Source organism: Hemiscyllium ocellatum, chromosome 28 (genome assembly GCF_020745735.1).
Source record: "Hemiscyllium ocellatum isolate sHemOce1 chromosome 28, sHemOce1.pat.X.cur, whole genome shotgun sequence".
In the NCBI taxonomy this organism is placed as follows: domain Eukaryota; kingdom Metazoa; phylum Chordata; class Chondrichthyes; order Orectolobiformes; family Hemiscylliidae; genus Hemiscyllium; species Hemiscyllium ocellatum.
In genome coordinates, this window is record NC_083428.1 from 3,475,088 (window position 1) to 3,502,153 (window position 27,066).

Sequence of the window (27,066 nt, forward strand, 5' to 3'; positions counted from 1 at the left end):
GTCCCAGGGAGAGTTCCTCTGCTGCTCAGAATGTTTTGGGATTCAGTCCCACTCCAATTCCTCATGAGCTTTCCCCAGCCTCCCCCCCCACCCCCGACATTCCACCCCCAAACCTACAACCATGAGGCCCAGAAATGGTAACACTGAGCCAGTGACTCGTATTCAGGATGTTACTCCTACCTGGGAAAGTCATCAGTACATCGCAATTCTCTGTTGGAACGGTCTTCATCCAGGATTTATGGGACATGATGTAGCGTCCCGCCTGCAGGAAGCTTTTGCCGAACAGTTTATCTTTGAAGACAGAGAAGCAGAGTGAGCAGACAGGACACACGAGAAAGAGACAGAAGATACAGTAACATCGGGCTTTTGTGCAAACAGGTTATGAGCATGTTGAGAATGTTCTCACCCTCCACTGCAGCTTCACTGCCCCAGGGCAGCCACATCCTCCAGTGCAGCCTCACTGCCCCAGTGCAGCCTTACCCTCCAGTGCAGCCACATCCTCCAGTGCAGCCTCACTGCCCCAGTGCAGCCTCACCCTCCAGTGCAGCCTCACCCTCCAGGGCAGCCTCACCCCCCAGGGCAGCCTCACTGCCCCAGGGCAGCCACATCCTCCAGGGCAGCCTCACTGCCCCAGGGCAGCCTCACCCTCCAGTGCAGCCACATCCTCCAGGGCAGTCTCACCCCCCAGGGCAGCCTCACTGCCCCAGGGCAGCCTCACTGCCCCAAGGCAGCCACATCCTCCAGTGCAGTCTCACCCCCCAGGGCAGCCTCACTGCCCCAGGGCAGCCACATCCTCCAGTGCAGCCTCACCCTCCAGTGCAGCCTCACTGCCCCAGTGCAGCCTTACCCTCCAGTGCAGCCACATTCTCCAGTGCAGCCTCACTGCCCCAGGGCAGCCACATCCTCCAGTGCAGCCTCACTGCCCCAGTGCAGCCTCACTGCCCCAGGGCAGCCACATCCTCCAGTGCAGCTTCACTGCCCCAGTGCAGCCTCACTGCCCCAGAGCAGCCTCACTGCCCCAGAGCAGCCTCACTGCCCCAGAGCAGCCTCCATCTTTCAGGACAACCTCGCATCCCTCAGTGAAATCTCTCTCCAGCCCAACCTCACCCCTACGTAAATGTACCAGCACAGTGCTGCCTTTCATCCCACATGCTCCGTATATACAGTGCCGTTCACCCAGAGATGGGTCTGCTTGCTGTGTACAGTGTGCTCAGTTTCCATTTCACCAGCCAGTGCCTGACACAGGCTGGGCGCTCTGTCAGACAGAAGCAGCTTTTACTCGGTGTTTGTCCGGCCCTGGAATGGAACAGAAGCTCAGCAATGGAAACACGACCTGTCGCTGAGGAACAACAAATACAGTCACTGGGCGTGTCAAGCCAGGAGATCCAGGGCTCTAACTGCACATCGACAGCTCCGGGCAGCTGACCAGGATGTTGCCTGGACTGGAGAACATGTTTATGAAGAAAGGTTGAGGGAGCTAGAGGTTTTCTCATTGAAACAAAGAAGGATGGGAGGTGTCTTGGCCAAAGTGAACAAGATGATAAGAGGCGTAAATAGAGTAGAGAGTCAAAGACTTTTTTCCCAGGACGAAAATGTCTTTCACAAGGGGCCATAACATTAAGGTGTTTGGAGGAAGTTTTCAGCGGTCAATTCTTTACACAGAGAGTGGAATGCACTACCAGCAGTGATAGTAGAGTCAGATGCATTAGGGACATTTAAGCGACTCTTGGATAGACACATGGAAGATAGTACAATGAGGGGTATGTAGGCTTGTCTGATCTTAGAGTAGGATAGAAAGCTGGCACAACATCAAGAGCTGAAGGTCTGCACTGTGCTGTATTGTTCTACATTCTATCAATTGCTGTGGGATAATGTCAGTGTTACATTGGCTCCAGCCATTCCACTGGTTACCAACACTGTCTGTGGGGTGGAGGCAAGAAGGTTCTATTCTCACTTTCCTCAAGACCCCAGTGATTATACCTGGCCCAATGTAGTTGTAATTATCACTACCATGTAATAAACCTCCTTGTTATCTACAAGCAGAACATCCCATGTAGATACTGTAGGGTGGTGTACCCTCTACCACTAATCACCCAGGGTAAGGCCCCAAGGCAAAGCAAAGTCAAAGGAGGATTGGTGACACCTCAAACAATCCTCACCCAGTACCACACACTGGTACAGCTGGCAGATAACCACAAGGTACCAGCAATGGGCGCTGGGGAAATGGCACCAGTTAGGGGATTCCGTACCTAAGGGACAACTCCTCACACATCAGACATCAACCATCAGGACTCTCCAAAACAACAACAACTTGCAGCTACGTAGTGTCTTCAAGGTTGATAAAGCACGCCAAGGCCCTTTGTATGAGCAAATCCCAGTCAAACTTTGAGTCACATTAAGAGAACTGAAGAGAGGCAGCCACAAACGCCTGGTCAGAGGGATAGGTTTGGAGTAGTTTCTTCATGTAAGCAACTGAGGAAGAGAGGCACAAAGGTGCAGGGAAGACATTACAGAGCACAGGGCCCTGACAACTGAAAGCAAAGCCACCAACGGAGTGAAGAAAATCTACCAGAATTGGGGGAGTGCAGAGATATCGGATGGTACAGGGTTCTGGGGGTGTGCAGAGATCTCGGATGGGTGCAGGGTTCAGGGGTAATGCAGAGATCTCGGATGGTATAGGGTTCTAGGGGAGTGCACAGATCTCGGATGGGTGCAGGGTTCTGGGGGTGTGCAAAGATCTCGGATGGTATAGGATTCTAGGGGAGTGCAGAGATCTCGGATGGGTGCAGGGTTATAGGGGAGTGCAGAGATCTTGGATGGGTGCAGGGTTATAGGGGAGTGCAGAGATCTCAGATGGGTGCAGGGTTATAGGGGTGTGCAGAGATCTCGGATGGGTGCAGGGTTATAGGGGAGTGCAGAGATCTTGGGTGGATTCCTTGTTCTAGGCTGACGTATATTACAGGGATACGGTGAGGTGGAGGTTTCAAAATCGTCACAAAATCCCATTCAGCCCATCAGGTCCACACCATCCCTCTGAAAGGCATCCCACCTAGACCCACGCCCCTTCCTTATCCCTGTAACCCTGCATTTCCCATGGCTAATCCATCGAGCCTGCACATCTCTGTCACTATGAGCAATTTACAGCAAGCAGTCCACCCTAACCTACACATCTTTGGACTGTACGGACCACCTACAGAAAATCCATACAGACACGGGGAGAATGTGCAAACTCCACAGAGACAGTTACCACTGTGTCACTGCTGCCCTTGAATATGTGTGAATGTGAAAGCAAGGATGTGGGTTTGATTGAATTTGTCAGCAAGCAAAGGTACAATCTGAGGGCAGAACTGTTATGGAAGATTGAATTCATCCAAGTCGGGGTACATGAAGCTGAGTGAGGGTACATATTGAGGAGTCAGGCTTGGCTGGAGTTGGGGTGAGTTGGGGATGGGTTGGGGGTGTGGTTTGGTGCTGAAATTATTGAGTCTGAAGGTAAGACAGTGGAAATTTCAGCAGCTGATGAGCAGGGATAGGAGGAAAGGTTTAGGAGGTGGCTGGTGTTGGGGAACAGGGGAGTTGGATCTTTGTTCGTATTGGGAGACAGAGAGGTCTGCAAATGCTGGAGATCAGAGTTGAAAGTGTTTTGCTGGAAAAGCGCAACAGATCAGGCAGCATCCGAGGAGCAGAAAAATGGACGTTTCCAGTCAAAGCCCTTCAGGAATTTTCTTGCTTCTCGGATCTGCTGTGCTTTTCCAGTAAAACACTTTCAACTCTTTGTTCGTATTGCCTGGCGACAGAGTTATAGTCATAGAATCATACAGCACGGTCCAGCTCGTCCCCACTGGCCAGACATTCCAATCTGACCTCTTCCCGTTTGCCAGAACTTGGCCCATATCCCTCTAAAGGAGACAGTAAGGTCTGCAAATGCTGGAGATCAGAGTTGAGAGTGTGATGCTGGAAAAACACAGCAGGTCAGGCAGCATCCGAGGAGCAGGAAAATTGACGTTTTGGGCCGGAGCCCTTCAACAGGAATATCACAGTACCCCTCTAAACCCTTCCTATTTATATACCCTCCCAGATGCCTTTTAAATGTTGTAAATGTACAGCCTCCACCACTTCCTCTGGCAGCTCATTCCATACACACACCACCCTCTGTGTGAAAAAGTTTGCCCCTTAGGTCCCTTTTAAATCTTTCCCCTCTCACCCTAAACCTGTGCCCTCCAGTTTTGGACTACCCCACCCCAGGGAAAAGACTTTGTCTGTTCACCCTATCCATGTCCCTCATGATTTTATAAACCTCTATAAGATCACTCCCCAGCCTCTGAAGATCCAGAAAAAACAGCCCCAGCCTATTCAGCCTCTTCCCAATAGCTCAAACCCTCCAGCCCTGGCAACATCCTTGTAAGTCTTTTCTGCGTCCTCTCAATTTTAACAACATTTTTCATGTAGAAGGGAGACCAGAATTGAACGCAGTAGTCATAAAGTGGCCTCACCAACATCCTTTACAGCTGCAACATGATGCCCCAACTCCTCTACTCAATATTCTGACCAATGAAGGTGAGTGTGTCAAATGCTTTCTTCACTGCCCTGTCTACCTGTGACTCCAGTTTCAAAGCCAACACTGGAAGGTATCACCAGAAATGAGATAAAGTGGCCATTCTTCGCTTGTCTCGTCACAACTGGAAGTTCACCAACAAGAACCAAAGACTCTTGGAGAAAGGCCAATTTTGATGGTATTAGGCAAGAATGTTCAAAAGCTGATTGGGGGCAGGTGTTCGCAGGTAAAGGGACGGTTGAAAAATGGGAAGGCTTCAAAAATGAGATAACGAGAATCCAGAGAAAGTATATTCCTGACAGGGTGAAAGGAAAGGCTGATAGGTATAGGGAATGCTGGATGACTAAAGAAATTGAGGGTTTGGTTATGAAAAGGAAGGAAGCATATGTTAGGTATAGACAGGATAGATCGAGTGAATCCTTAGAGTATAAAGGAAGTAGGAGTATACTTAAGAGGGAAATCAGGAGGGAAAAAAGGGGACATGGGATAGTGTTGGCAAATAGAATTAAGGAGAATCCAAAAGTTTTTTACAAATGCATTAAGGACAAAAGGGTAACTAGGGAGAGAATAGGGCCCCTCAAAGATCAGCAAGGCGGCCTTTGTGAAGCCACAAAAAGTGGAGGAGAACCTAAACAAGTATTTTGCATCAGTATTTATTGTGGAAAAGGATATGGAAGATTTAGAATGTAAGGAAATAGATGGTGACATCTTGCAAAATGTCCATATTACAGAGGAGGAAGTGCTGGAGGTCTTGAAACGAGTAAAGGTGGATAAATCCCCAGGACCTGATCAGGTCTTCCTGAGAACTCTGTGGGAAACTAGGGAAGTGATTGCTGGGCCTCTTGCTGAGATATTTGTACCATCAATAGTCACAGGTAAGGTGTTGGAAGACTGGAGGTTGGCAAACGTGGTGCCACTGTTTAAGAAGGGTGGTAAGGACAAGCCAGGGAACTATAGACCAGTGAGCCTCACCTCAGTGGTGGGCAAGGTGTTGGAGGGAATCCTGAGGGACAGGATGTGCATGTATTTGGAAAGGCAAGGACTGATTAGGGATAGTCAACATGGCTTTGTGCGTGGGAAATCATGTCTCACAAACTTGATTGAGGTTTTTGAAGAAGTAACAAAGAAGATTGAGGAGGGCAGAGTGGTAGATGTGATCTATATGGACTTCAGTAAGGCGTTCGACAAGGTTCCCCATGGGAGACTGATTAGCAAGGTTAGATCTCATGGAATACAGGGAGAACTAGCCATTTGGATACAGAACTGGCTCAAAGGTAGAAGACAGAGGATGGTGGTGGAGGTACGTTTTTCAGACTGGAGGCCTGTGACCAGTAGAGTGCCACAAGGATCGGTGCTGAGTCCACTACTTTTTGTCATTTACATAAATGATTTGGATGCGAGCATAAGAGGTATAGTTAGTAAGTTTGCAGATGTCACCAAAATTGGAGGTGTAGTGGACAGCGAAGAGGATTACAACGGGATCTTGACCAGATGGGCCAATGGGCTGAGAAGTGGCCGATGGAGTTTAATTCAGATAAATACAAAGTGCTGCATGTTGGGAAAGCAAATCTTAGCAGGACTTATACATTTAATGGTAAGGTCCTTGGGAGTGTTGCTGAACAAAGAGACCTTGGAGTGCAGGTTCATAGCTGCTTGAAAGTGGAGTCGCAGGTAGATAGGATAGTGAAGAAGGCGTTTGGTATGCTTTCCTTTATTGGTCAGAGTATTGAGTACAGGAGTTGGGAGGTCATGTTGCGGCTGTACAGGACATTGGTTAGGCCACTGTTGGAATATTGCATGCAATTCTGGTCTCCTTCCTATCGGAAAGATGCTTTGAAACTTGAAAGGATTCAGAAAAGATTTACAAGGATGTTGTCAGGGTTGCAGGATTTGAGCTATAGGGAGAGGATGAACAGGCTGGGGCTGTTTTCCCTGGAGTGTCGGAGGCTGAGGGGTGACTTTATAGAGGTTTACAAAATTATGATGGGCATGATTAGGGTAAATAGGCAAAGTCTTTTCCCTGGGGCCGGGGAGTCCAGAACTAGAGGACATAGGTTTAGGGTGAGAGGGGAAAGATATAAAAGAGATCTAAGGGGCAATCTTTACACACAGAGGGTGGCACGTGTATGGAATGAGCTGCCAGAGGAAGTGGTGGAGGCTCGTACAATTGCAACATTTTAAGAGGCATTTGGATGGGTATATGAATAGGAAGGGTTTGGAGGGATATGGGCCGGGTGCAGGCAGGTGGGATTTGATTGGGTTGGAATATCTGGTTGGCATGGACAGGTTGGACCGAAGGGTCTGTTTCCATGCTGTACATCTCTATGACTGTCGTAGACTGGGAAAACGCTACTATCATAGGGCAAGCCAGACAGAAAACAGCCAGGGAATTTCTAGAGGCATGGCATTCATCCACAAATTCCATCAACAGACACATCGACCTGGACCCAATATACCAACCACTACAGCGGACAGCTGAAACTGACACCCGGAAGCGGCAAGGACAGACCACTATAAATACCGGAAGAAACATCAAAGAAGCGCTTCGCAGGAGGCTCCAGAGCACTGATGATGTCACCTAGCCAGGGGACGAAATGTTTGCAACAAAAACTTCCAGCTCGACGAACAGAACCACGACAACAAGCACCCGAGCTACAAATCTTCACACAAACTTTGATCTCTATGACTCTATGACTCACTCAACTCCCAGCTCTCAGGAGTGTACAAAATACTGAACCACTATGGTTAAAACTGGAATATTACTTTACCTTCAGCTAGAAAAATACAAACGCTGGGATTATATTAAGTGAAATATTGGAAAGAGAAAAACAAAATACACCAAATGTTGCAAATCTGAAACAGACATCACTGGAGAAACTCAGCAGGTCTGGCAGCATCTGTGGAAAGAGAAACAAATTACTGCAGAAGCTGGAATCTGTAAGAACAAACACTGGTGATCACAGCGCAGTCAGACTGCTTTCATGGAGAGACAGCAAGCTAACATTTTGAGTCTAGATGACTCCTTTAGACAGATTTGGAGAGGCTGGTGTTGGACTGGGGTGGACAAAGTTAAAAATCACACAACATTAGGTTCTAGTCCAACAGGTTTATTTGGAAGCACCAGCTTTCGGAGCGCTGTTCCTTCATCAGGTGATTGTGGAGTATAAGATCATAGGACACAGAATTTATAGCAAAAGTTTACGGTGTGATGGAACTGAAATTTATATTGAAAAAGACCTGGATTGTTTGTAAAGTCTCTCATCTTTTAGAATGAACATGTTGATTTCAGTTCTTTCACACGCAAATCACAGAACATTTAAAAGTTACGTTCTCAAGTGAACTTTAACAATTGATTAGATTAGATTACTTACAGTGTGGAAACAGGCCCTTTGGCCCAACAAGTCCACACCGACCCGCCGAAGCACAACCCACCCATACCCCTACATTTACCCCATTACCTAACACTACGGGCAATTTAGCATGGCCAATTCACCTGACCCGCACATCTTTGGACTGTGGGAGAAAACCAGAGCACCCGGAGGAAACCCACGCAGACACGGGGAGAACGTGCAAACTCCACACAGTCAGTCGCCTGAGTGGGGAATTGAACCCGGGTCTCAGGCGCTGTGAGGCAGCAGTGCTAACCACTGTGCCACCATGCCCAGATAATGTATCGAAGGTGTGAGGTGCCCTGTGTGAGACTGTCTGTGCCACAATGGTCAGACCAATTCTCATCTGAAAAATGGATTTACAGAATCTTACATGAATTCACGCGGTTTTTGAGCAATTGTTAAAGTTCACTTGAGAATGTAACTTTTAAATGTTCTGTGATTTACATGTGAAAGAACCAAAACCAACATGTTCATTCTAAAACATGAGAGACTTAACAAACAATCCAGGTCTTTTTCAATATGTAATTGCAGTTCCATCACACTGTAAACTTTTACTGTAAATTCTGTGTCTTACGATCGTATACTCCATAAGCACCTGATGAAGCAAGAGTGCTCTGAAAGCTAGTCCTTTAGACTGTAAATGTTAACTTGTGTTCTCTCTCTCTCTCTCTCTCTCTCTGGATGCTGTCTGACCCTCTGTGACCTCCAGCATTTGTTGTTAACATTTTGAGTTTGGTTTTATTCTTCTTCAGAAATTCAGAAGGTTAGAAAAACCCTTTTACTTTGGTGGGAGAGTTGGTATGCTTGAAGGATGAATTATTGTGGAAGAGGTTGTGCATGGGAAGGTTTGATACCAATGTGCAAAACAGTCTGTATTTATCAGCATCTTACATTCAAAATCCTTATCCTGCTGAATCCTGAGATTTCAAATAAAATAATCCAACAAGCTAAAAATAATTTCAACATTAGTGTTTTCAAACTTCAGAAGTCCATGTTAAGAATCTCCAATGGCTCGGATGATCAGTCATGATCATATTGAAGGGCTGAATGGCCTACTCCTGCTCTGATTTTCTATGTTTCTTATATTTATTTGTTGTTGGTTCTGCAGCCCTTGGGGTCAGTTCGCTGGATGGTTGGCTTTCATTACAGAGAGGCGCCAACAATGGGTTCAATCTTTCCACTGGCTGAAGTTACTCTCCTTCTCAACTTCCCTCCCCTCCCCTGGGGTATGGTCTCCCTCAGGTTAAACCACCACCAGTTCTCTCTCTCTCTCTCTCTCTTCCTAACAAGAGTGCAGCCCTCAGGTCTGGTAGGATTGTGATGGCTTTACCTTTGGAGTCGAGCAGTAAGTGTACCTGAAGCAGGCTTTAGGTATACTGATGTACACTATATCAATAGAAGACACATTCAAAGGCCTCTGGCCTGTGACAGCACTGTAACACTGTCTACAGATCCTATTAAGTTGCTGTCAGTGATGAATCTTTGAACAGAGCATGAATCAAACATTGATTTGCTGTGAAGAGGGTGAAGAGGTGAGTGTTTGGAAACAGTGGGTCGTGAGGCAGATTTATTCCAGTGAAGAGTGTCGCAGATATTCTGTCACAAAGTGTTGCTGTCAACTTGTTTATCAAATTTGTTAGACACCGTTTCACAGCTTCTTACAAGCTCTTGGCCCTAATTATAGGAACTCTAGCCTGTGTATTATTTTTACAAAGGTCATGGGATATCTGATATCTCCAGTGCTGTCTTTGAATCAGGCTTTACGGTCCCATGCAGGCTTTAGCTGTTACACACCTCTGGCTGAGAACAAATCGCAGGAAGGAGTAAAGTTAGGACAAACATGACTCCAAACCAAATTCACAGAATGGCTACAGTACAGAAAGGGGCTATTCGGCCCAGTATGTCTGTACTAGATCTCTGAAGGAGCAATTTACATCATCCCATTCCCCTGCCTTTTCCCTGGAACTCTGCATTTTCTTCCTTTTCCGAAGATAATCCAATTCCCTCTTGAAACCTCAAATGAATCGGCCTCTCCCACACTCTCAGACAACACATTCCAGAACTGAACTGGACACAAGACTCCAGCTGATGCTGAACCAGTCTATTACACATGTTTAATATCATCTCCTTGCTCTAGTATTTGCAGCTGCTATTATAGAGATAACACTCAGTCATATGGTACAGAAACAGACCCTTCAGTCCAACCCATCCATGCCAACCAGACATCCCATTCTGATCTAGTCCTGTTTGCCAGCAATTGACCCATATCCCTCCAAACCCTTCCTATTCAGGTAGCAATCCAGATGCCTTTTAAATGTTGTAATTGTACCAACCTCCACCACTTTTTCTGGCAGCTCATTCCATACACGCACTATCCTCTGCGTGAAAACGTTCCCCCTCAGGTCTTTTTTAAAGGGCAGCACGGTGGCACAGTGGTTAGCACTGCTGCCTCACAGCACCAGAGACCCGGGTTCAATTCCCGACTCAGGCGACTGACTGTGTGGAGTTTGCACGTTCTCCCCGTGTCTGCGTGGGTTTCCTCCGGGTGCTCCGGTTTCCTCCCACAGTCCAAAGATGTGCGGGTCAGGTGAATTGGCCATGCTAAATTGCCCGTAGTGTTAGGTAAGGGGTAAATGTATGGGTGGGTTGCGCTTCGGCGGGTCGGTGTGGACTTGTTGGGCCGAAGGGCCTGTTTCCACACTAAGTAATCTAATCTAATCTAAATCTTTCCCCCCTCACCCTATACCTATGCCCTCTCATTTTGGACTCCCCCACCCTGGGAAAAGTCATTGGCTATTTACTCTATCCATATCCCTCATGATGTTATAAACCGCTATAAGGCTCTAAAAGGTCACCCTGGAGATTCGACGTTTCAGGCATAAGCCCTTCTTCAGGAAGGAGGGCTTATGCCCGAAACGTCGATTCTCCTGCTCCTTGGATGCTGCCTGACCTGCTGCGCTTTTCCAGCAACACATTTTCAGCTCTGATCTCCAGCATCTGCAGACCTCACTTTCTCCTCTAAAAGGTCACCCCTCAGCCTCCAATGCTCCGGGGAAAGAGTGCAGGATATTGCATACTTTATTAACAGGTTTCTCAGGTTATCCTGCCACCCTCAATGACATAAATACATAAATTGCCACGTCCATCTGCATCTGCAAACCGTTTAAAGTTGTACAATATTTCATACTCTCTATGCTAGTCTTACCAAATGAATTCACTTCACATTTCTTCACACTAAACGTCATCTGTCATGTGTCTGCCCAGACCGCCAATCTGTCTGTGTCCTTTTGAAATTTTACACTACCCTCTTCACAGTTTAGAATGCTCCCAGGTTTTGTATCATCTGCAAATTTTGACCACGTGCCTGGAACATTAAGATCTCACTCATTAATCCATCAGTAAGAGCAAGGGTCCTAACCTGTCCCTTCGGAAACTCTCCGACAAACTGCCTTCCCGTCTGAACGACATCTATGAACCATTATGCCGTTACCTGTAACTCACCCATTTTTGTATCCTTGGTGCTACTAACTGTTTGATTCCACATGATCTAACTTTTATTCAGGAGTCTCATGCGGCACTTTATCAGATGTGTTTTGGAATTCTAATCCTAACTTGATTCTACCCCGAATCTTCATCCTAAATTTAAGCCTGAACCCTAATCCTGGTCTGGCTGGGCCCAGCATAACTCCAAAACTGTAGAAGTATTAAGAATAGAAGACAGTGGAACAGGAGGATTCAGCCCGTTGATTCTGTTCTGCCATTCAACATGATCATGGCTGGGCTGATGATAGCCTCAGATTTTCTGTCATACTTATTCCTTGTAACCTCTGGCTCCTTCATAGATCACAAATCTGCCTATCTCAACATTGAGTACATCAATGACCTGGGTTCCACTGGTCTGTGGCAAAGAGAATTCCAAAGATGGCCAATCCTCCAAAAGAAGAAATTCCTCCCATCTCTATCTTAAGTGGGAGACCCTTTACTCAAACTATACTACTTAGTTCGATGTTCCCCCAACAAGTGGATACACCCTCTGTGTACTTGCCCTGTCAAGTCCCCTCAGAATTTTACATGTGTTAATAAACTGCCCCTCTTTCTTCCGAACCCCAATGAGTAAATAATCCAACCTGCTCAGTCTTTCTTCCTAACTTTTTCTCTACTATTCCTGGGAAGCTTGCTGTGTTTCAACTGCAAAGCCCGAGACAAAATACTTTGTTTAAAGACTGTGCCATTTCCTTGTTTCTTGATATTAATTCCTCAGTCTCATCCTATGACGAACCAACCCTTAACAACTCATTTTTTACTCACGTGTAGAAGCTTTTATTGTCTGCTTTTGAATTTCTTGCCTCAGGCTCGCCCTCAGGTTCTAATAACACTTGCTTGATTAATCTTCATCACCAGGCAACACAGCTGTAGTCCCCATAACTGGCATCTCCTCCATCTCTGACATAGAAGCTTATCAAAGCCTCCTCCAAGTTCAATTTCATAGGCTCTAGCTGTTTAGTTAATCCCTGTGGGTTTACAATCATAACCAAATCCTCTAACAAGATAAGACATTTCTTCCCGAAGATCAATGCGTGGAACTGTATTAATCTGATGATACAAACTCCATGATCGTATGAGGAAAGGCTTAGGCACTTGGGGCTGTTTTCATTGGAGAAAAGAAGGTTTAGGGGTGACTTGATAGAGATGTACAAGATGACTAGGGGTTTAGATAGGGTTGACCATGAGAACCTTTTTCCACGTATGGAGTCAGATATTACGAGGGGGCATAGCTTTAAATTAAGGGGTGGTAGGTATAGGACAGATGTTCGGGGTAGATTCTTTACTCAGTGAGTCGTGAGTTCATGGAATGCCCTGCCAGTAGCAGTGGTGGACTCTCCCTCTTTATGGGCATTTAAATGAGCATTGGATAGGCATATGGGGGATAGTGGGCTAGTGTAGGTTAGGTGGGCTTGGATCGGTGCAACATCGAGGGCCAAAGGGCCTGTACTGCACTGTATTTTTCTATGTTCTATGTTTTTCTATTTAAATCCTGAGCATTGCTTTCACATTAAGAACAACAATGTTCTGGAGGAGTGAAACATCAGAGAGTTTAATCCTGGGAGATTCAAGGTAAGGCCAACAGCATTTTATTATACCCTTGGCTGTGTAGCTGAACCTGAAAGCTTTATGACTGGTCTAGTTACTGCTGTCAGAACCTTGCCCCACCTCCCCCACAATAGAAGCCCTTCACCAATGCTCTAAGCTCTCAGCTTTTCTAACACCGCCCCGCACGGAAGGTCTCTCTCACCACCCATCTCCCTGCGCTCTCCAACCAACAGTGGCTTCCCATCCAGCAATTATGTTCAAATCCCTCCAATGCCACTCCAGCCCCCACCTAATCTCCCCCCACTCCCCCCCCACCCCCCAACCTACCTTCCTTCCTAACCAACTTCCTAATGCACCTTCCCCATTCCTCCAACTCTGGCCTCTAGATTTATCTGACATGAGGTCAAGATGAGAGGTCTCCCAAGAAGATGAAAATCTTTCTCTCAGAAGTTCAGGAATTCTCTTCCATAGCCAGCAGTGGGGTCTGGGTCAGTGACTGTATTCAAGGTGAAGGGAGATATTTCATTGACAAGGGAGTCAAGACTGGACCAACCCTTGTTGAAGTCACAATCAGATTGGCCATGATCTTATCAAATTCCAAAGCAGCCTGACAGGCTAAAAGCTGAAAATGTGTTGCTGGAAAAGCGCAGCAGGTCAGTCAGCATCCAAGGAACAGGAGATTCGACGTTTCAGGCATAAGCCCTTCTTCAGGAAGGGCTTATGCCCGAAACGTCGAATCTCCTGTTCCTTGGATGCTGACTGACCTGCTGCGCTTTTCCAGCAACACATTTTCAGCTCTGATCTCCAGCATCTGCAGACCTCACTTTCTCCTGACAGGTTAAAAGGCCTACTCCTGTACTTCATTGGAAATAGCAAACGCTGGAGATCACAGTGGGTCAGGCAGCATCCATGGAGAGAGAGCAAGCTAACGTTCCGAGTCTAGATGACTCTTCATCAGGGCTGAAGTGAAGTGTGGAGGGGGCAGCATTTATGCAATAGTGGGGGTGGGTGTAGAATGCTGGGGGAGAAAGGACGTTGATAGTTCAGATTAAGTGATCGGAATGTGAGAATGGAAGAACAATGGGTTGCCTGACAGTCAGACTGGAAAGGACAGACAGTCTCACTGAGGTGGGGGGAGGGGAGGAGAGAGGGAGACAGAGAATGTAACAAGTAAAGCTAAAAGAAAGGAAAGGAATGGGAGTGGGTTCACACTCTGAAGGTGTTGGAACTCAATACTGAGCCCAGAAGGCTGTAAGGTGCCCAGTCTGAAGATGAGATGGTTTTTCCTCCAGTTTGTGCTGTGATTCACTGGAACACCCCAGCAGGCTGAGGACAGACATGTGGGCATGGGAGCAGGATGCTGTGTTAAATTGACTGGTTATGGTCCTACTTGCGCACAGACCAGAGGTGTTCCACAAAGCAGTCATCCAGTCTGCGCTTGGTTTCTCCACTGTAGAGTAGAACACAAAACATTAACTTGCTATCTCTCCATGGATGCTCTCTGACCCATGGTGATTTGCAGCAATTTTTGTTTTCAGTTCAGATTCCAGCATCTGCAGTAATTTGCTTCTGCTTTTAATTCTGCTGTTCTCCTTCACATCCCCAATTTTCAAATGCTCCACCATTGGTGTCTGTGCCCTGAGCTCTTCAATGCTGTTTCTGAATCTTCCTGTTCTTGTTTAGGTCACTCCTTAACACGTCTATGTTTTTGACAATTTGGCCACATTGTCTCCTTATGTGACTCGGTTTGGATTATTGCCTGATTCACGTCATTATGAAACCCTTTGGGAGATTTTTAAATTGCGCTAAAGACGCTATACCAATGTAAGTTGTAGTAGTGTCTGAACGATAACCTGCCAAACAAAGTTTGACCTTAAATCTTCTCTCCTTAGCAAAATGTAATTTCTGCTTGTTACTGAGGTCTGCATTCTGTAGCATGAACTTCACTTTGAGATGCTGCCAGCAAGTTTATACTGCCAACAAAGTTGCTGCAGACTCAGCCCTGACTTCAGTTTAACAACTGCCCTTGGAGTCAATTTACAAAAAGATGTTCATGTTCCCAGCATGATACTAACCCATTGGGCACAGACTCTCAACTACACTGCTTCAGAAGTGGCAGTACCAGACAGTTTTGTGCCTGGCCTACTCTGGCCGTGATGAAAGGTTTTACAGATTTAGACAGATTCAACAGCTCAGAATCTGCCGGTTCAGCTCAGCTGCTGTTTGCCTGTCTTTATAACCTGGCAGGTTCAATAGTAAAAGGCAGTTAGACAAGTACTGTAAAAAGGACAAAGTTGCAGGGCTCGGAGTAGGATGGTGGCACTTGTCAATGACCAAATGGCCTCCTTCTGTGCTGTAATGCTCTATACCTCCTCTCCACACCAATCTCCTTCTGCCCTGCTCCCACTCACCTTCATCGATCCCTCTCTCCACCTCTGTGTTGCGCATTAACTGTTCATTTTCCTGTGCTTTCTTGTTTCAAATACAACTCGTGACAGTGAGTTCTACAGTCTCTCAAAATACATTCTACTAGTTTGTTCAGGTGGGGGACATTGGTATTCTGGTGATGTTATTGAACCAGTAACCGCAGAGACTACAAACTCTGGAAATGCAAATTCAAATATCATCATCATATAGTTATAATCATAGAGATGTACAGCGTGGAAACAGACTCCACAGTTCAACATGTCCGTGCCAAACAGATATCCTAAATTTATCTGTTCCCATTTGCCAACATTTGGCCCATATCTCTCTAAACCCTTCTTATTCATATACCCATCCAAATGCCTTTTAAATGTTGTAATTGTCCAGCCTCCACCACTTCCTCTGGCAGCTCATTCCATACATGCACCACCTTCTATGTGAAAATATTAGCCCTTAGGTCTCTTTTAAATCTTTCCCCTCTCACCTTAAACCTGTGCCCTCTAGTTTTGGAATCCCCTGCCCTGGAGAAAAGACCTTGGCTTTTATCCTATCCATAACCCTCATGATTTTATACACATCTGTAAGTTCACTAGAAGAATCTTAATTCAGTTAATGAATGTGAGATAAAATCTGAGTCTCACTAATAGCAACAATGAAGTGAATGGATTTTTATTGTAAAAACGAATCTGGTTCATTCAGAGAGAGATAACGATAATGGCTATTCTCACCTAGTCTGACCTACATGGGACTCCAGGCCAACAGCAATGTGATTGACTCTGAAATGGCTGAGTGAGTCACTAATCTGTTCTGGGGCAAATTGAGATGGGCAATAAATAAACCTTTTACCAAAACAAATAAAAAGGAGTCACATCTCGGGCATCTGGGGTGGGGGGGGTGCTGCACACGGCAGTCCCCTGCAACCGCAGATTGCGGTGGTTCACAGACTCCCAGCCCAATTGCTTGTTCTGTAGTGCTGTGGGGTCTGTGGACCATGTATATAATGGGTGTGGGTGTTTGCACTCTCTTTTTAGTTTTCTAGAGAACCTTCTCTTCTGTTTCTGGTTGCACTTCAGTCCCACGCTCCTGATCTTTGGGTACCCAATGCAGAGGTAGGTCAGAGGATCTCCTCGTGGGTCTGCTCCTGGGCCTGGCCAAACTGGCCACAAACTGGTCCAGGTAGTGGGCCATGGAGGGGGTTGTTTGGGCCAAATACCTGTCCCTCTTCCGCAGTTATAAAGAACAAAGAAAATGTACAGCTCAGGAACAGGCCCTTCAGCCCTCCAAGCCTGAGCCGATCCAAATCCACTGTCTAAACCTGTCACCCAATTCCTAAGAATCTGTATCCCTCTGCTCCCCACCTACTCATGTATCTGTCCAGACGCACCTTAAGTGAATCTATCGTGCCTGCCTCTACCACCTCTGCTGGCAACGCATTCCAGGCACCTACCACCCTCTGTGTGTAAAGTACTTTCAGCATGTGTCCCCCTTAAACTTTTCACCTCTCACCTTGAACATGTGACCTCTCATTATTGAATCCCTCACCCTGGGAAAAAGCTTGTCTCTATCTCCCCTGTCTATACCCTTCATGATTTTGTCAACCTCAATCAGGTTCCTCCCTCCATCTCCTTTTTTCTAGTGAAAATAAACCTAACCTACTCCGCCTCACTTCATAGCTAGCACCCTCCATACCAGGTAACATCCTCGTAAACCTTCTCTGCACCCTCTCCAAAGCGTCCACATCCTTTTGGTAATGTGGCGACCAGAACTGTACACAGTATTCTAAATGTGGCGAAACCATTGTTTTGTACAATTTTAACATGACTTGCCAGCTCTTATACTCAATACCCCGTCCGATGAAAGCAAGCATACTATATGCCTTCTTGACCACTCTATCCACCTGTGCAGCAACCTTCAGGGTACAATGGGCCTGCACTCCCAGATCTCTCTGCTCATCAACTTTTCCCAAGGCTCTTTCGTTTACAGTATAGTTCACTCCAGAATTAGACTTCCCTAAATGCATCATCTCATATTTGTCTGGTATGAAATCCATCTGCCACGTTTCTGCCCAACTCTCCAGTCTATCTATATCCTCCTGTATTCTCTGACAGTCCCTTATGCTTTCTGCTACTCCACCAATCTTTGTGTCATCTGCAAACTTGCTGATCCTACCAACAGTGCCCTCTTCCAGATCATTTATGTATATTACAAACAACAGTGGCCCCAACACTGACCCCTGTGAAACACCACTGGTCACCTTTCTCCATTTCGAGAAACTCCCTTCAACTACTACTCTCTGTCTCCTTTTGCTCAACCAGTTCTTTATCCACCTAGCTAGAACACCCTGCACATCATGTGACTTCACTTTCTCCTTTAAGTCTATCATGGGGAACCTTATCAAAAGCCTTACTAAGGTCCATGTATATGACATCAACAGCCCTTCCTTCATCTATCAACTTGGTCATTTCCTCAAAGAAGTCTATTAAGTTGATAAGGCACGATCTCCCCCCCACAAAACCATGTTGCCTCTCACTGATAAGCCCATTCTTTTCCAAATTAAATAGATTTTGTCCCTCAGTACCTTCTCCAGCAACTTTCCCACCACTAACGTCAGGTTCACTGCTCTGTAGTTACCTGGAATATCCCTACTACCCTTCCTGGACAGGGAGATAACATGAGCAATCCTCCAGTGCTCTGGCACCTCACTTGTATTTAAGGATGCTACAAAGATATCGGAGAGGGCCCCAGCTATTTCCTCACTCGCCTCCCTCAGCAACCTGGAATAGATCCCATCCAGTCCTGGGGATTTGTCCACCTTAATATCTTTTAGCCTACCCAACACATCCTCCCTCCTTATGTCAGTGTGATCCAGAGTAAACAAACTTCTGTCTCTAACCTCAGCATTTATCACCTCCCGTTCATCAGTGAACACTGATGCAAAGTAATCATTCAGAATCCCACCCATTTTCTCAGGTTCAATACACAACCTTCCTTCCTTATCTTTTACTGGACCAACCCTTTCTCTGCTTACCCTCTTGCTTCTTATAGAACATAGAACATAGAAAAGTACAGTACAGAACAAACACTTAGGCCTGATGTTGTGCTGAGACTTAATCCTAACGTAAGATATCGTAACTTAACCTACGCACCACTCAATTCACTGCTACCCATCTGCATGTCTAGCAGTCGCTTAAATGACCCCAATGACTTTTCTTTCACCACCACCGCTGGCAATGCATCCCATGCATTCACAACTCTCTGCGTAAAGAACCTACCTCTGACGTCTCCTTTATACCTTCCTCCTAATATCTTCAGACTATGACTTCTCGTACCAGTCAATTCTGCTCTGGGGAAAAGTCTGTGGCTATTGACTCTATCTATTCCTCTCATTATTTTGTACACCTCGATCAGGTCTCCTCTCTTCCTCCTTCTCTCCAGAGAGAAATGTCTGAGCTTATTCAACCTTTCTTCATAAGGCAAGCCCTCCAGTCCAGGCAGCATCCTGGTAAACCGTCTTTGCACCCTCTCCAAAGCCTTTGTATCTTTCCTATAGTAGGGCGGCCAGAAGTGGACATAAGATTCCAAGTGTGGTCTCATCAGGGACATGTAGAGCTGTAGCAAAACCTCTCAGCTCTTAAACTCGATATCACTGTTAATGAAAGCCAAAACACTATATGCTTTCTTAACAACCCTACTCATTTGGATGGCAACTTTGAGGGATCTATGTACTTGAACACCCAAATCCCTCTGTTGCTCCACATTGCCAAGAATTCTGTCTTTAATCCTATATTCAGCATTCGAGTTCGACCTTCCCAAATGCATCACTTCGCATTTATCCAGGTTGAACTCCATCTGCCATTTCTCAGCCCAGCTCTGCATCCTGTCTATGTTGCGCTGCAGCCTGCAGTAGCCCTCTATACTATCGACGACACCTCCAACCTTTGTGTCATCTGCAAATTTAATAACCCATCCCTCAACCTCCTCATCCAAGTCATTTATAAAAATTACAAAGAGCAGAGGCCCAAGAACAGAGCCCTGCGGGATCCCACTCAACACTGACCTCCAGGCAGAATACCTTCCATCTACAACCACTCTCTGCCTTCTGTCAGCCAGCCAATTCTGAATCCAGATAGCCAAATCTCGCTGAATCCCATACTTCCTGACTTTATGAATGAGCCCACCATGGGGAACCCTATCAAATGCCTTGCTGAAGTCCATATACACCACATCCACCATCGTCGACCTGTCTTGACACCTCCTCAAAGAACTCAACAAGATTTGTGAGGCATGACCTGCCCCTCACAAAGCCATGCTGACTGCCTTTAAACACAGTATGCTTTGCCAAAGAGTCATAAATCCTATCCCTCAATTCTTTCCACAACTTTGCTGACCACAGACGTAAGACTGACTGGTCTGTAATTGCCAGGAATTTCCCTATTACTCTTCTTGAAAAGAGGACCACCATTCATCTCCTTCCAATCCTTAGGTATGACTCCCATGGAGAGTGAGAAGGTAAAGATCCTCGCCAGTGACTTAGCAACCTCCTTTCTCACTTCCCAGAGCAGCCTAGGATAAATCTGGTCTGGCTCTGGGGACTTATCAATCTTAATGTTTTCCAAAATTTCCAGCACATCATCTTCATCAATCTTGATCTGGTCAAGACTGTGTCCCAGCTCCAGTTTTCATTTACAACAAGGTCCCTTTCCTTGGTGAAAACTGAAGCAAAAAACTCATTTAGGGCTTCCCCTATCTGCCCAAACTTCACGCACAGGTTCCCTCGCTACCCCTGATTGGCCCTACCTTCTCCCTGATCATTCTCTTATTCCTCACGTATGAATAAAATACCTTTGGGTTCTCCCTAATCCTTCTTGCCAAGCTTTTATCATGCCCCCTCCTGGCTCTCCTCAGTCTGTTTCTGAGCTCCTTGCTAGCAAGCCTGTAATCCTCTAAAGCTGTGCTAGATCCTTGCTTCCTCCACCTTACGTAAGCTGCCTTCTTCCTTTTGATGAGAAGCTCCTCTGTTCTCGCCATCCAAGGTTCCTTAATCCTACCCCTTCTTACCTGTCTCAGAGGAACAAATTTGTGCATCACTCACATCAACTGCTCCTTAAACAGTCTCCACATGTCTGCTGTGCCCCTACTGTGGAACAATTGTTCCCAGTCTGTACTTCCCAACTCCTGTCTGATAGCATCATAATTTCCTTTTCCCCAATTAAATATCTTCCCTCAGTAACTGCCTCTTTCCCTCTCCAAGACTATGGTAAATATGAGGCAGTTGTGATCACTGTCACCAAAGTGCTCTCCCACCGCGAGATCTGACACCTGTCCTGGCTCGTTGCTGAGCACCAAATCCAAAATGGCCTCTCCCCTTGTCGGCCTGTCTATACACTGAGTAAGGAAACCCTCCTGAACACACCTGACAAAAACAGCTCCATTCAAACCACCTGCACTGAGGAGGTTCCAGTCAATATTGGGAAGGTTGAAATCACCCATAACAACAACACTGCTATTTTTACATTTTTCCAGAATCTGCCTGCCTATGAGATCTTCAATCTCTCTACTGCTATTAGGGGGTCTGTAGAAAACCCCCAATGCGGTGGCTGTTTCCTTGCTGTTCCTAACTTCCACCCACACTGACTCAGTCGACAAACCTTCCTCAACAACCTTCGTTTCTGTAGCTGTGATACACTCTCTGATCAGCAATGCTACAGCCCCTCCTCTTTTTCCACCCTCCCTGTTCTTTTTATAGGTTCTAAACCCTGGAACATCAAGCGAACATTCCTGCCCCCGTGAAACCCACGTCTCTGTTATGGCCACAACATCATAGCCCCAAGTACTGATCCATGCTCCAAGTTCATCACTCTTATTCCGGACACTGCTTGCATTAAAGCGTACACACTTTAACCCTTTGTTTCATCACGTGAGAAACTTTCCCGATAGATTCGATATATCCTGTCACTGTCCTGTCTGCAACTGACCCCCTCTCAGACATGTGGCTCCGATTCCCACCCCCTTGCCAAACTACTTTAAACTAAAAGGCCTTGGGATTCTTCTTAATTCTGCTCACTAAAGTTATTTTGTGACCCCTTTTAGCCCACTTGATTCCTCTTTTAAGATTGGTCCTACTCCCCTAATATTCCTCCAAGGCCCGTTCTGTTCTTAGCTGCCTGGACACTTCACTTTTCCTCTTGGCTAGTCCCATGATTTCTCCTGTCATCCACGGTTCACAAATCTTGCCCTTTCCTATCCTTTGTTTTCAAAGGGACATGCCAATCCTGCACTATCTTTAACGTATCTTTGAAAGCCTCCCACACCTCAAATGTGGACTTTCCTTCAAATAGCCGTGTCCAATCCCATTTCCCAGCTCCTGCCTAATTTTGATATAATTGGCGCTGGCCCAGTTTAGTCCTCGTCCTTTCGGACCACTCTCACCTTTGTCTACGAATATTCTAAAACTTACAGAATTGTGGTCATTATTCCCAAAGAAATCCCCTACTGCAACTTCTACCCGGTTATGTTAGAGCCCGGTTATCCCTGGAAAAGGAGCATGTGTGTCCAACACCCTGGAGTTGTTCAGGGAGAGGTGGGCACCGCAGGGTCTGGAGTGTATCATTTCCCTGTCCAACTCTATTTTGGTTTAATCCCTGCCCTCCCCTCCACTGTTTGATCACACAGCATTGCCCTTTGATGTGAAGGGCACTGCTTGTCACTGGCCACTCAGGTGTTCCCTTTTTTCCTGGGGATGGCATATAAATAAAGATTTACACACTTGTTGTACTTCACTGTGTCCTATACCTGCACACACACGACATGGGGGCTGGGGGATAATGAGCACTACTGCAGTTAGGGGAGTGTTGGCTAAAAGGAAACAAAAAGAAATTAAAATGAGAAAAAGGAGTCACAATTTTCAATAAACAAGAAATGCTTTCATCCTGCACTGCATTTTGTATTTTTAAATCTGTATAAGTGACCTGTTCTTTGAGAGTCAGCACATAAAATCATATCCTGCTTATAGCAGCACTTTCCAATGCCATACAGTGTATGTGCCAGAGTGCAGCACAGTGTGATAACACTGCAGCATGTCTGCTGTGATACTGTGCACTACAGTGTAGCACGGTGCAGTATGGGTTGGTCTTGGATAGTGCAGTACAGCAGTGTCAGACCAGAAGGGGCTATGGTCAAGACTGATCCGCCCACTCCCCTCAACACAGAAAGCGTCAGCCCACATGTGTGCTGTCTGTATCTATGTGAGTGTGTCTGTCTGTGAGTTGTCTGTGTGTGGGTGTGTATATGTCTGTCAGTCAGGGACAGGGCTGTGACCAACCCACATTGCCATTTGCAGTTGAGAAGTTCAGAGACAGCCAGCCGCTTGGTTCATGCATTGTTAAATGATAAATGGAACGGTTTCATTCGCTGTGGATCCAGGATCATTTCCAGCAAAATAAAACTGAAACGCTTAGTAAAACAAACCTGAACAAGCCCATGGGAACGAGACCCGGCGATCCGACTCCGTCTAATCCTCTTTGAAAATTGCCAAAAGGCTCAAGAAATAATCGGTGGCCGCACATTGTCAGCTGTTAACAGAGCAAAGACTTTTAGCTGATCAGAAAATTCCGTGCTCCTCACGGAATCTTAAAGCTCTCAGCTACCTCCCTCTCTCTCTCTCTCCTTTTAATCAGGAGGGCACAAGATTAATCTCTCAGTCCAGTTTTGGGAGTCACACTGAAACTCACTGCCGCTCGTAATCCAATCACCAGCTTCTCATCGATTTGCCCGGACCCAGTGCAGGTATTGATCGATCGATCAGCTCCCAGTCCCTGAAAGCCAGCAGGGTGAGGGAAACCTGACTGTGCACAGACAGCGGGCTGGGGCTGGCAGAGGGGGGTCTGGGCTCAAATTTCCCCCGTGTTGAATCTTTTATGAAGAGTTGCCAACAAGCTGGATGTAATCCTGCAGATTCATCACATGACTTGTAACCTCCTGAATGGGAAAATTTATCCATTGGAGTTGGCAGAAGAAACACTTACCCACAATTCTTTAATTTTTTTTATAAATAATCAGTGGGCATGTTGAAAGAATTCTTTTTATTTAAAAAAAAGTGAAAGCTGAAATTGATTTGCAGTTAATGTTTCTAATTCCCAGAGACTCCAGTCCAATCCTGGAGGGCTGGGAGCTCTCAGTTTTCAATGAGGATGTATCTGTGTGTGGGTCAGGCAGGGACCTTGGCTAGTTAGGCACAGCGTGGAGATTTAAGGTAGTTCGGCTCAGCCGTAAGGAAATTTGTTTGGAATCCTGTCAGTACATTGGATCAAGACCCAACTGAAACCTAACCCAGACCTAACCTAGACCCAGGCCACACCCAGACCTGAACTTGATCTCGACCCTGATGAGATTCAACCTATTCCTGATGAAGGGCTTATGCTCGAAACGTCGAATTCTCTATTCCTGAGATGCTGCCTGGCCTGCTGTGCTTTGACCAGCAACACATTTGCAGCCGAGATTCAACCTAGACCTGGACTCAACTTAAATGCAGACTCAATGCAGGCCTGGAATCAGCCCAGACCGAATCCAAAGCCGCATGGTCAGAGGTAAGAAGTAACAAGAGAAAGGAGACAGTGGATTATAACCCCCACCCCTCCCAGGCAGAACATAGATCAGGAGATGATGAGGAAAAAACAGTATATTGATCATTGTGACTTTGATGTCCGTGAAAACTGGGAAAATCAAATTGGCAGAGGTAGCAATGAGGATGAATTTACAGAGTGCATTTAAGACTGGTTTCTGAGACATCATAGAATCCCTACAGTGTGGGAACAGGCCATTCAATCCATCAAGTCCACACCAACCCTCTGAAGAGTGACCCACCCAGACTCCACCCCCCTCCCCACACACACAACTCCTGTAACCCTGCATTTCCCATAGCTAATCCATTTCACCTGCACATATCCCTGGTCACCATGGGGCAATTTAGCATGGCCAATCCAGCATAACCTGCACATACTTGGACTGTGGGAGAAAACCTGAAACCCATGAAGACATGGGGAGAATGTGCAAACTCCACACAGTCACCCAAGGGTAGAATTGAGCCCGGGTCCGTGGTGCTGTGAGGCAGCAGATCTAACCACTGAGTCACCGTGCTGCCCAATCTTTTCCTTTCAGAATTAATGAATTATAGATAGATAATAGATAGTGGCTCTAGGGATCATGCTATTTTGGATCTGGTCATGTGTAACGAGGCAGTTTTAATAAATGACTTAGGAGTAAAAGATCCCCTTTGGGATAATAATCATTACATGGTCGAGTTTAGCAGTCAGTTTCAGAGTGAGAAATTTGAATCAGAAATAATGGTGCTGAACCTAAATGAGGATAATTACACAGGGATGCATTGGGTGGATTTGACTGGGAAAGGAATTTTACAGAAAAGATAGTTAAAGAACAATGACGTGTTTAAGAAAATAGTTCATTGATTAAATAATCAAATTAAGGATAGTACCAAATCAAAAGAAAAAAAAACATACAATGTGGTAACAATTAGTGGTTGTCTAGCGCTTTGTCTGACTTAGACAGAACATAGAACAGAACAGAAGGGGAACAGGCCTTTCGGCCCACAATGTTGTGCCAAACATGACGCCAAATTAAACTCAGGCAAAAGTGACAACTGCAGATGCTGAAAACCAGAGTTTAGATCAGAGTGGTGCTGGAAAAGCACAGCAGGTCAGGCAGCATCCAAGGAGCAGCACAATCGACATTTTGGGCAAAATTCCTTCACCAGGAATGCAGGCAGGGAGTCTCCGGGGTGGAGAGATAAATGGGGAGGAGGTGGGGGGGGGCTGGGGAGAAGGCAGCAAAGAGTACAATGGGTGAATGGGGGTGGGGATGGAGGTGATAGGTCAGAGAGGAAGGTGGAGCGGATGGGTGGGAAGGGCGATTGGCAGGTAGGGGATGGTGCTGAGCTGGGAGGATGGAACTGGGGAAAAGCGGGGGGGAAGGGAAATGAGGAAACTGTTGAAGTCCACATTGATGCCCTGGGTTGAAGTGTTCTGAGGTGGAAGATGAGGCGTTCTTCCTCCAGGCGTCGGGTGGTGAGGGAGTGGCAGTGGAGGAGGCCCAGGACCTGCATGTCCTTGGCAGAGTGGGAGGGGGAGTTGAAATGTTGGGCCAAGGGGGGGGTGGGGTTGATTGGCCAAATTAAACTCATCCCTTCTGCCTACCCTTGGCCCATATCTCTCCATTCCTTGTATATTCATGTGTTTATGTAAAAGTCCCTTAAATGCCCCGATTGTATCTGCCTCCACATCCCCCCCCCCCCCCGGCAGCGTGTCCCACACTCCTACCACACGCTGCATAAAAAACTTTACAACACATTCCACCCAGATGCTCTGTGTCATCTCACCACCTACACCTCACCACCTACACCCAACTCCCTCCTCACCCCAATCCCCTCCCAACTCCCTCCTCACCCCAATCCCCTCCCAACTCCCTCCTCACCCTAATCTCCTCCCAACTCCCTCCTCAGCCCAACCTCCTCCCAGCTCCCTCCTCACCCCAACCTCCTCCCAGCTCCCTCCTCACCCCAACCCCCTCCCAGCTCCCTCCTCACCCTAATCTCCTCCCAACTCCCTCCTCAGCCCAACCTCCTCCCAGCTCCCTCCTCACCCCAACCCCCTTCCAGCTCCCTCCTCACCCTAATCTCCTCCCAACTCCCTCCTCAGCCCAACCTCCTCCCAGCTCCCTCCTCACCCCAACCTCCTCCCAGCTCCCTCCTCACCCCAACCCCCTCCCAGCTCCCTCCTCACCCTAATCTCCTCCCAACTCCCTCCTCAGCCCAACCTCCTCCCAGCTCCCTCCTCACCCCAACCTCCTCCCAGCTTCCTCCTCACCCCAACCTCCTCCCAACTCCCTCCTCACCCCAATCCCCTCCCAACTCCCTCCTCACCCCAACCTCCTCCCAACTCCCTCCTCACCCCAACCTCCTCCCAACTCCCTCCTCACCCCAATCCCCTCCCAGCTTCCTCCTCACCCCAACCTCCTCCCAGCTCCCTCCTCACCCTAATCTCCTCCCAACTCCCTCCTCAGCCCAATCTCCTCCCAGCTCCCTCCTCACCCCAACTCCTCCCAGCTTCCTCCTCACCCCAACCTCCTCCCAACTCCCTCCTCACCCCAATCTCCTCCCAGCTCCCTCCTCCCCAACCTCCTCCCAGCTCCCTCCTCCCCAATTCCCTCCCTGCTCCCTCCTCCCCCAACCTCCTCCCAACTCCCTCCTCACCCCAATCTCCTCCCAGCTCCCTCCTCACCCCAATTCCCTCCCAACTCCCTCCTCACCCCAACCTCCTCCCAACTCCCTCCTCACCCCAATCCCCTCCCAGCTCCCTCCTCACCCTAATTCCCTCCCAACTCCCTCCTCACCCCAACCTCCTCCCAACTCCCTCCTCACCAACCTCCTCCCTGACCCCATCACCCTATCTTTCTATTTCTTTACCCCTTGGGTTTCCTTTCAATACTGCGACATGATTCACCTTCATCACCCACCAACAGCAGTGAATACCCACTCACCGTCCCCATCCTGCTCCCCCCTCCAATCCCCTCGCCTCCCCCAAATTCTCGGGT

General features: G+C 47.1%; 1 protein-coding gene across 2 annotated transcripts in view; it reads right to left on the reverse strand.

Moving 5' to 3' along the window:
* The window catches only part of ano8b (anoctamin 8b), a 121,087-nt gene that overhangs the window by 64,035 nt on the left and 29,986 nt on the right, over positions 1-27,066 (reverse strand). The window contains exon 2 of one of the 2 annotated variants that reach the window (XM_060846362.1): positions 181-291. The exons of the other annotated variant lie outside the window; for it this stretch is intronic. Coding sequence (XP_060702345.1) covers positions 181-291 — 111 coding nt within the window. The remainder of the gene's footprint in view (positions 1-180; positions 292-27,066) is intronic. 2 annotated transcript variants of the gene reach the window in all.